General features: G+C 35.3%; 2 protein-coding genes across 2 annotated transcripts; one reads left to right on the forward strand and one right to left on the reverse strand.

Annotated features, from left to right (window-relative positions):
- The first annotated feature begins 390 nt into the window (after window positions 1–390).
- On the forward strand, window positions 391–699 carry LOC107768905 (large ribosomal subunit protein uL6m-like). Its single transcript, XM_075241730.1, has one exon. The coding sequence runs from the start codon at window positions 391–393 to the stop codon at window positions 697–699; it is 309 nt and encodes a 102-aa protein (XP_075097831.1).
- A 3,090-nt stretch (window positions 700–3,789) lies between these two features.
- On the reverse strand, window positions 3,790–6,904 carry LOC107768903 (uncharacterized). Its single transcript, XM_016588067.2, has 4 exons — window positions 6,545–6,904; window positions 5,418–5,515; window positions 5,107–5,301; window positions 3,790–4,876 (listed from the first exon to the last, which is right to left on the reverse strand). Exons 1-4 carry the CDS (start codon window positions 6,769–6,771, stop codon window positions 4,041–4,043), a joined length of 1,356 nt encoding a protein of 451 aa, XP_016443553.1. The 5' UTR covers window positions 6,772–6,904; the 3' UTR covers window positions 3,790–4,040.
- Between the last annotated feature and the right edge of the window lie 4,139 nt (window positions 6,905–11,043).

Below are 11,043 nucleotides of genomic sequence, written 5' to 3' on the forward strand. Positions count from 1 at the left end.
CATGTTCACATAAATTAGAACGAAGGGAGTAATTATTATTCCCATGGTCTTGTCCATGCTAAAACTCCCACCAAAGGAAATAATGTCCTTTCTTTTGTTGACCTTCAACTTTTACTCTATTGATGTGGCTTTTGATGCCAGTAGAAAATGTAGAGAATTTCTAGTGCCTTCTAATTTTATTTTATCTAATATGGATGTAGACGAGCTTAAATAGAACGATATGGATTCATCTTGCCGACTCAACTTGCTTGAATTTGAGGCGTAGTAATAGTTGTTACTGTTGTTGTCGATGTCGTTCTTATGGTGTTGCAGTTGTTGTTGCAGGTCTCATATTGATGTAGCTTTCTGCATATTACCTCCCATTTCAGCTGATTGATAATTTTTAGTCGTATGGAAGCTAAATTCTTTCGCTTTCTCAAGACTGTCGGAGTTGGTTTCAAGGCTAGGGCAGAATCCGAAGGTCGTCTCTTATACCTAAAGCTGGGTAATAGCCATGAGGCTGAACTGACTGTTCCTCCTGCAGTTCGTGTGTTCTGTTTCAAACCTAATGTCATCTGCTGTGCTGGGATTGACGAAGAGAGGGTACATCAATTTGCTGCTTCTATAAGGAGTTGTACACCTCCTGAAGTTTATAAAGGCAAAGGTATAATGTACGTTGATGAAATCATAAAAAAGCCGCAGGGGAAGAAATCAAAATAAAGTTTAAGTTCAAATCTTGCTAGCTGTGTCCTTCTTCATTTAGGTGCACTAGTTACTTTTTTTTTTTTGGTTATACATAATAGGGGAGCCTTGGCGTAACTGATAAAGTTAGTTGCCTTCATGTGACCAGGAGGTTAGGGGTTCGAACCGTGAAAATAGTCTCTTGCAAAAATACAGGGTAAGACTGTGTACAATAGACCTTTATGCTCCAGACCTTTTTCGGACCTCACGCATAATAATAAGAACTTAATGTACCAGGTTGCCTTTTTATTTTTATTTTTTATTTATTTACTCATTCACTACATGTGGATTAAAACAATTCGACAAGTTGAGACACAATTTAAAAGTCAGTGATTCTTTGAACCAATTCCATCTAACAGAATATAACTCCATTGTCCACAAATTAAAGACGGTGGAAATATATATATATATATATAAGTAAACAGACAGATTTATCCAAAACAAGATTTGCATCGTCATGCATGAATATCCTATGTCAAATATTATTATAAAACGCATATAAAAAATAATAAGCTTTCAATTGCATAATATTCTAAAATTAATTGCAACTGAATATGTACGAAATTCAATATGTACAAAGTTTAATAATTTGTTTCCTTAGAACAGAAAAGATATAAAATACAATCCAAACAATCCAAACGAACAAATTAATAATGTTTTGGCACAATGAAATGATAACATAGAACTAAATATTATGGAATTATATAATTATGCAATTAAAGTTGTAAAATCACTTAAAGAATACAACAATATTTAACATTATTTTTCTGATTCAATAATTTTCTTTGATTTAACTAAGCCTTAATAATTCATATACATGAAAATCATACTCACTCAAGATACATTAGTAACAAAGAAACCAAAAATAGGAAGGTCATCTAGTCATTCATACCTTCTGTTGGTATCATTTTTTTCTGTGTTGCACATTATTCTATATCAATTATTACAAAAGCCATATTTAATAAAATATAAATTCTTAACTATACAAATATTCAAAATAAATATCGATAGAAAATAATTTAACTCCAATCATGATCAATCCAATCTGTAAATTCATCTCCAGTTCTGATTAATTTAATCTCTAGTTAAAATGCACATGAGATCTTATATTCTATAAGTTCTTAACTAAATAAATAAAAGATATCGAAGAACTTCCCAAATATTCTATCGTGAAAGGAAAAAATACCTATTCAAGAAGGAATCATGATATTTTATTCGAAGAAAAAATATTAATATTTATAGAAGATTTCCTAACACATAAATAAAACGAAATCACTTTCCAGGAATGAATGAAATTTATATGAAGTTTCTTGCACAATAAAAAGGTAAAAAGGAGTTCTTAAAATTCCTAATGTAAATAAGAAAGAAAAAAGCTCTCCAACAAGGATTCTCCTATTCTCCCACAAAATTACGTATTTGTTGTGATTAGGAACAACACTTTTTTTTTTTAAAAGAAAATTATGGACATGCCTTTCTAATTCAAGTAGGATCAACTTTGTAGGGTCGGTGTATTTATAGTTTAAATTGGATAAGAATTCCATCATTTGATAATTTGTAATTAGATCCTTAAATTATTACAAATACTTAAGGGCATAAAAGTCGATCAACATTTCGGTGATATATTAGTCGTTCAATATTTAGCATAAATTATTCTTACTTTTATAATAATATAGATAAATAATCTCTATGCTCGTGCATTACACAAATACCTTATGTCAAATATTACAAACGCATACCATAAATAAATGTTAGAGTTAGATAATGAGTTGCTTAAAATAAAAGTTATATATTTTTAATGCAAACCAAATCATAATAACGTTGTGATAATCATCACAAAATGGAACAAAATATTTTAAAATTACAGAATGATACGAATAAATTTATACATTGGTTAAAGAATGCAACAATTTTTTTATGCAAGTTGTTTATCAAATGACAAGTATAGTATAAATATATTAGGAGTTTATTGAAATTCATAAATATATTAGAATTCTATTCTTGAGGTAATATTTGAATATTACAATTACATCCATCTTTAACTCAAAATTTTAAGGGCATAAAAGTCTATCAATGTTTCGAGAATATTTTAGTTGTTCAACATTTAACATAAATTATTCGTGCTTTTATAATAACTAGTTTCTATGAACGTGCGTTGCACGATAACAATTGCACGTTGATTTTCGATCGCTAAAATTTTGACATAATTTTTGTTCTAACCCTGTATTTGTTTTAAGAAACTCATTTAATATGTATAAATTATTAATTTAGAAGCCAACAACTTATAAGGATTAAAATTCCGAACTCATAAGCTTTAGATCCCGGCATTGCCTCTAAATATAAATTATTGAATCCTCTTAGTTAGGTTCGTATATTAGGCGTGATTTTTGCATTTTTTTTGAATTCCCTTAAATTCTTGACTTCGCTACTTCCTACACGTCGGATGTTTGAATAGTTCACCGAGAGAGCTACCCAACTCCCTGGTGCAGTACTTACTAGAATTAGAGCATTCTTCCATTGTTACTGTAATAATATTTTACACTGTTAAAGTAGTTTAAATGAAATGCTGGTCTGTATTCTTAATATAATCTTTCTGTGCCTTTCATGCGTATGTTTGTTTGGTCATGGTTTATATTTTGTAATACACTAACAATAGATGTAATGAGATTTATCCTCCCATCCAATAAAAATTGGAACGATGAGAAAATTAGTATGGTACCTATGCAAGGATGAGTAATTTTTTTTAAACAATGAAATATATCGTGCGAGGGAACAACTCGTGTTTTCCCCTAGTTGTTTCAGCCCAACTTTATATTTTACTCATAATCCTCCATAAGCCTTAACATTCTTAAGATGCCATAAGCCAACCCAATTCTATATATAGATCTCTCTCTTCTTTTATTGAAAGATTTCGTTCTTACAAAAGGCCCTTTTATCACAATATACTAGTTTAGATTTGGTTAAATATGTGTCAAACAGACGTTCTGGTAATACATCAATGCTCCAAACTAAACAAGGGAAGGCTCAAGCAAACAACAACAACACATAGCCAATATAATCTCACACAGCGTGTACGCAAAGACGGAATTTAGAAAAAACCCATCGTCATGCTACACTAGAGCATAATTATTTATGACAACCTAAGCAAAAAACGTACAGAACTTAGTTGGGTTAGCGACTTCCCTAACCTACAAAGTCTACATACAAAAGACAGTTACAGAAAACAAAAGAAACATAGCAGTACTATCTCAGCTACTCACAAGAAGACCCTGACGGCTTCAAAAGATTTCTGTGCGTGAAGATTTCTTATTTCTAGTAATTTTTCATAATTCTGTAGTGCGAGTTCTCATCTTGTTTCCAAGGTTGCCTGCAGCATCTGAAGCCTTCTCTTTGGCAGCTTCATACTTTTCCTTGGCTTTTTCATTCATGGTATCCTTGGCGGACTTGTAAGTTTCGCGAACATTTGATTTTGCATCTTCATATTTGCCAAAAGCATTATCTTTCCCATCGGCCAATACTTCCGTGGTTGTGTTTTTTGCATCTTTGGCCTTGTCAGTAGCCATTTTTATGGTTTGGTCAGTCTTACTCGGGGCGACATCATAGGCATCGGATGCTTTATCTTTCATTGTATCTTTTGCATTAACAGCACTATTAGAGGCCATGTCCTTTGCTTGATTCATCTTATCAGACGCATATCCGTAAGCATTATAGGCGTTATCTTTTCCCATCTCTTTGGCATCGCCCGCCATTTCTGAAGCCTTGTCCATTGCTTGACCTGTCTTATCCTGCATTTTTCCCTTGGCGTCACTGCCCATTTGGGAAGCTGCGTTCATGGCATCGCCCACTTTCTGAGAGGCAAAATCATAGGCCTCAGAAGCTTTATGTTTGGTTCCTTCTTTGGCGTCGGCTGCGATGTCCGAGGCTGTGTTCATCGCATGCCCTGCCTTATCCGAGGCAGAGTCATAAACATCATGAGCTTTTCCTTTTGCGTCATCCACCTTTTGAGAGGCGAATTCATAGGCCTCAGAAGCTTTATGTTTGGTTCCTTCTTTGGCATCGGCTGCCATGTCCGAGGCCGTGTTCATCGCATTCCCTACCTTATCCGAGTCAGAGATATAAGCATCATGAGCTTTTTCTTTGGCTTTATCGCTGGCGTCACCTGCCAAACCAGAAGCCATGGACATGTCAGTGGCAAAGCCAATAATTTTAATAATGGAACTTCAAAATCATGCTAGAATATCACACCTACGATAATGCTAGAATGTCACACCCAAGATTTGACCCGAACATGTGGTTTAACATAATCACTATGTTTTGCCACTACACTAGCATCCCTCGTATCAAGGAAATTCAACAATTTATATACAATCAACCATTGTATGGCATTACCTGCTTTCTCCGATGCAAATTCATATGCACCATATGCACCATGTTTCCCTCTCTCCGTTGCACGATGAGCAATATCAGCTGCTGCATCCATTGCTTCATTCCCCTTCTCCGAAGCAAGATTCTTCGCATCACCTAATTTGTCAGATGCCACGCCTGCCATCCTGCTAGCTTTTTGAGAAGCTTCTCTTTGGGTTCCTGCAAGCAAAACCAATTAGTATACAACTCTTTCAAAATGTTTAGAAGTATCCGAGGGAAAATTCCTTTGGCGTTCTGCTACATCTTCGTCTTTGTAGAGGAAAGGAAAAAATTACCATATGCGGTTGAACTGATAGAATCTTTAGCGTCTGCTACTGCATCTCTTGCTCTATCCATCAATCCGTGGGCTTCATCTCTTGCATCTTCTTGATACCTAAAATTAAAGTAATTAAAATCCCATATAGATTTTGAGACTCGAATACAATACGTTAATTAGAATGCCATCAGGCAACAATCAACATGTTAAATACTGCTTTGAGTAGCTGAATATATGTTGTTCTATCAAGATATCATAAAAGAGGGAACCTTTTATAGTAAACAAGCAAACTACATTTACTTGGTAAAACCTACAACTCCACTGAGCATTGCATTATCAACCGAAATAATTTCTACACCTTTTCTCACCAAATCCGAAGTAGTTTATAACTTTAAACATATTCAGAATTTAATATCATTCATATTGTCCAATGGATATCTAGAAAATGGAACTCAAAAAAAGTTGTTTCCTAATTTTTCCATAAGCAGGTAATTTAAATTTAGATCCACATAACACCTTGGCAGGAGCTTCTTTTTCCTATTTTAAAGAGAAAAGCCAATATAACAGAGTTAGTAAATTAGATCCTTACATTAATTTAAAGAAGGGAATAACAACATATTGGCTATGCATGGAGCTTCCATTCGTTTCCCTCCTAGATATCGCATACTCCCTCCTTACCAAATTGTTCGCAAAATTTAAGAAGAGAACTTTTAAAACTTATAATCTTAAACCTACATTGCACATTTTGAAAATTAAACTCAAGTTAAACTTGTAGTCTTAAACTTGATGGTATAAATTAATGTTTGCAGTTAGTGCGTTAAAATTAAACTCTATAGCATTTAACAAAAAGGCTGCAATATAGTACTGGTAATCAATTAAAAGGCTAAGCGAAATTTAGCGATATCACTACCACGATATCACTACCACGAGTAGGAGGTAGCGTATACGCAGACCTTAGCCCACCTAAAAAGCTATTTCCTATATACTCCCGGCTCAAGAAAAGATAACAACGAGCTATAACTACATCAAGAAAAGATAAAGAAATAGTAACAACAAGCAATAACTACATCAAGAAAAGATAACCAAAACGAAAGAAACAACAAATAGTGAGTACTGGTAATCAATTAGTAATATGAAATATCTTACTGGGAGAATTTGCCAGAGGCCCAATCACCCAAAGAATCAGCCTTCTCTTTAGCATTATGCATTACTTCTTCGGCGCTTTGCTTAAACTTTTCCCCTTCTATCTTCATTTCTCCAGTTGCCAAATTTGTTCTCTGTTTGGCATTTTCCACAGCTTCCTCCCCCCAACACCAACATAAACATAACATCGCCGCCACCCATAGTATAAACAACGCTGTCCTCTTCGCCATTTCTATTGATCCTCAGAAATACTACTAAGTTTGAAACACTTTTTTTCCCCTTTTTGTGTTGTGTAATGAATTGCGAAAGAGTTGGAGTGAAAGAAGAAGATATAAAGGTCGAGGTTTGTGGGGTTTCAAACTTGAAAATTGAAAGAGCGGTTTATTTGGAAAGGTAAAATAAGAAACGTGGCCGTATTTTGGAAGGTATATGTAACGAGGTGTTCTCTTTTTCTGCCACGTATTGTCAATTTGCAATGACCGACTGACCGAGTCACTGCTACTGGATATTTTTGTTTCACCTTTTTTATGTAGATTTTTTTTTTTTTGCAGTTTACACATGATGTAGTTTATTTATTTATTTACGTGTTGGAAAAGGTTAAAATTACTTTTTTTTGGCGTGGTACTCGCATTGAAATCTGATTAAATTTGAATTTATGCTGAAGAATCTCACATTAAAAGTAATGTACTGTCTAATAAAAGCAATTTTATATCCAAAATTCGAATCCACAACTTCTTATTAAAGATAAGGAAGTATTTGTTATTGAGATATAGTTAGTTAGTTAAAAGATAAATTAATTATAATATGCTGAGTCAACATGTAGTTATAGCTTTTATATAGTGAGTTAGTTGTTTTGTATTTTAGATACTTGTATTTTCAAATACACACATGTACATATATACACATGATAATAATGAGAATAGTAGTAGAGTTGCATTTTACAACTTTTCATTTTCTCTACTCTCAGATATTTTCTTTACTCAGAACCTTTTAGAACCTCCATTGGAGCTCCTCTGTGAGCTCCAATTCTTCTTCAATATGATAATCTTGATATGGTATCAGAGCCAGCAGAACGCGTTTGCTCGAAATTTGCCGGATTTTTTTGTCTCAAGACCTCTCTTTCCCCGTCATCTGCTAGGGTTTGGTTTCGTGACTCCAATCTGCAATTGTTGTACGAAGTGACGATATCTTCCACAAAATCGGTCTGTTTATTCACTAAATCGTTTGGAACATTCATCAATTTCATTGTTTAGAGCTTTTCAATGGCTATCGATCAAACCGAAGAACTCACCCCCAATACGAGTAGAAATGATCAACCAGTCATCGAATGTGAGCAGTCCTCTATACATTCATCCTTCGGATAGTCCCGGAGTGACGCTAGTGCCGGTTCCATTTGGAGGAATTGGGTATAGGTCGTGGAGGAGGAGTGTGTTGCGATCCCTATCAATCAAAAACAAATTAGGGTTCGTAAATGGAGATTGTAGGAAACTTGCCCCCAATTCACCTCAATTTTGTTAATGGGAGAGATGCGACGATATGATAACTTCCCGGATTCTTAATTCCCTCGCAAAGGAGATTTTTGACAGTGTTGAGTATGTCAATGATTCAGTAGAGCTATGGAGGGAACTGGAAGATCAATATGATCAAACAAATTGTGCGAAGTTGTATTAGATCCAAAAGGAGATTAACGATCTTGTTCAAGGCTCTTTGGACATCACTGCCCATTACACACGAATGGAAATGTTATGGGAAGAACTGAGCAATCTGAGTGCCAAATCTCAGTGCACATGTGTTTGTGCGTGTGGATCAAAGGAAACTATGCATAAGGCACATGTGTTTGGGCTTAAATGAAGTTTACACAACAATGCGAGGAAACATGCATTTTGATGATGAAACCTTTACCATCCTTGGCACAGACTTTCTCCCTGTTAGTACAAAAGGAAAAGCAGAGGGAATTAAGACCAAGCAATCAGCTGAACCTCGAGTCTACTTCAATTCTTGTGAATACTACACCTTAACAACATCAAAATCCCTTTGGAGCTAGGAATTTTAAAACACATTACACTGCCAATAATAAGGGTCGACCATTCTGCGACTACTGCAAAAAGGACAGGTCATACAAAGGAAAAATGCTACAAGCTACATGGGTATTCCCAGAGCAATTCATACAATAGACAAAACTTAAATCGCACCAACATTCAACAATTCAACCAGGGTTATAATTCGAGTTAGACACAAGGTCACAAATTCAATAGAAGAAAGGGAGCTATGGCAAATGTACATGGAGTCCCTGCTGATCTACTCCAGGAGAAGGAAGATGATCCAACTATGCATGATAAGAATCAAAATATCAGCTTGACAAAAGAACAATACTGGCAGATAGCGAATTTGCTGCAACAATTCCAGACAGGAGGATCTCCCAGCAATGCCAATATTACCAGTGGTGCTGTCAACTTTGCAGGTATTGTAGTCTGCACTTCTTCGATGGATTTTGACAAACCATCATGCAAATGTTTCGAATCTAAGACTGACTTTTGGATCATAGACTCATGAGTTTCTAACCATATGACCTTTAATAAAACTGCACTTAGTAATATTACAACACTACCACACCCTCTATTGATAAGCTTACCAAATGGATATAGGGTGAAAGTGCTTGAATTTGGAGATGCGATACTCAGTTCTGAAATTACTCTACACAAAGTCCTTTATGTTCCATCCTTTAAGTACAACCTGATTTCTGTCCATTCTCATGCAACACATCTCAAGTGTATTGTGTTCTTTACTGATGCACTGTGTCTGTTGCAGGCCCCTTCAGTGAAGAGGCCTCAGGTGATTGGTAGTAGCAAGGAGGGACTATACTACCTATGTTCCAAGTGTCTGAAGGATAAAAGTACTGTTTCAAATGCTAATGTGTCAATTTCTTGTTACAATTGTTTTTATTCTACTAGTGTAAATAGTGGAGTCTTCAGAAGTCCTACTCATTCACATCCTTATTTAGTAAATGTAAATACTTCCATTCACAATAATAAGAATGAGTCTTCAACTATGTTAGATAAACATGATGTAAATGTCTTGTGGCATAATAGGCTTGTCCATGTTTCCTTTGTCAAAATGATAGGAATATCCTCCATACCTGTAAATTTCTCACCTAAACAACCATTCATTTGTTCCATTTGCCCCATGGCTAGACAAGCCAGACTTCCATTTTCACAAAGAACTAGTACCACTAGTCAAAATTTTCAATTACTATATGTTGACATATGGGGCCCTACCATGTCACTACACATGATAATTACAATTACTTCCTTACATTAATGGGTAATTTTAGTAGGTCCACTTGGACCTATTTGTTAAGCAACAAAAGCAATGTCCTACAAACCCTTAAAATTTTTGTAAACATGATTGAGAATCAATTCAATACCTCTGTGAAAATCAGATCTGATAATGGACTGGAGTTTACCAGTCATGAAGCCACTACATTTTATCAATCCAAAGGCATTTTTCACCAAAAAACCTGCCTTATACTCCACAACAAAATGGGGTAGTGGAGAGAAAATACAATATCTTCTTGAAACTGCCAGGGCACTCATGTTTCAATCCAAATTACCAACTAGATACCAGGGAGAATGTATTTTGATAGCCACTTACCTAATTAATAGATTACCTACCACCAACCTAAACAACAAATGCCCCTTTTGAACTCCTATATCACAAGAAACCCAATTATTCTCACTTGAGGAGTTTTGGTTGTCTTTCCTATCCCACTGTGACTAAGGTGAACAAAGACAAATTTGAGCCTATGACAACACCTCATATCTTTGTGGGCTATCCCTTTGGGACAAAGGATTAAAAAGTGCTAAGCCTAGCAACTAGAAAGATTCATGTTTCTAGAGATGTAGCGTTCTATAAAGATGTCTCTACTTTTCTCTAGTCTCTAAGAATGTTTCCCTGTACAATGTCCTCAAATCAGGTTCCTTTCCTACTTACATTAGAAGTAGCAGTCCACATTCTAATGTTCAAAGTCCTACAAGTATCACATCTCCAGATGTGCATCAACACCCTAAATCCTCACCTGCTAATGATACCTTAATGCATACATCAGACACCTTATCCCCTTATGCTCATGTCCTTACAACTTCACATGAAGCTACCAGTCACTATTTACCAACATCTACCCAATTAGAAATACCTACACTAAGAAAGTCCAAGAGAACACATAAAACTCCTACTTATATCAAGGATTATATTTATAACTTACCTAACACATCTCATCTTGCTGCTCCTCAAGGTCTACCTTCCTTAAGTGCACTCTTTTCCAATCACAATCATGTCACCCCTGATGCCCTATGTTCTGAGAGTCAGCACTTAGTGACAAATGTTTATTATGATAGTGAGACATCATCATATGGAGAGACAACACTCAGTCCTGCATGGAAAGCATCCATGACACAGGAATTTGAGGCTCTTTATACCAACCATACTTGGGACTTAGTACCCTT

This window comes from Nicotiana tabacum, chromosome 21 (genome assembly GCF_000715075.1).
Source record: "Nicotiana tabacum cultivar K326 chromosome 21, ASM71507v2, whole genome shotgun sequence".
Lineage (NCBI taxonomy): Eukaryota > Viridiplantae > Streptophyta > Magnoliopsida > Solanales > Solanaceae > Nicotiana > Nicotiana tabacum.

Coding starts and splice junctions, on each gene's coding strand:
- LOC107768905 (XM_075241730.1), top strand. CDS start 391: ATGGAAGCTAAATTCTTTCGCTTTCTCAAGACTGTCGGAGTTGGTTTC.
- LOC107768903 (XM_016588067.2), bottom strand. CDS start 6,771: ATGGCGAAGAGGACAGCGTTGTTTATACTATGGGTGGCGGCGATGTTA. Junction 5,516..6,544: donor GCCTCTGGCAAATTCTCCCA/GTAAGATATTTC, acceptor CTTTAATTTTAG/GTATCAAGAAGATGCAAGAG. Junction 4,877..5,106: donor ATTTGCATCGGAGAAAGCAG/GTAATGCCATAC, acceptor CTGGTTTGGCAG/GTGACGCCAGCGATAAAGCC.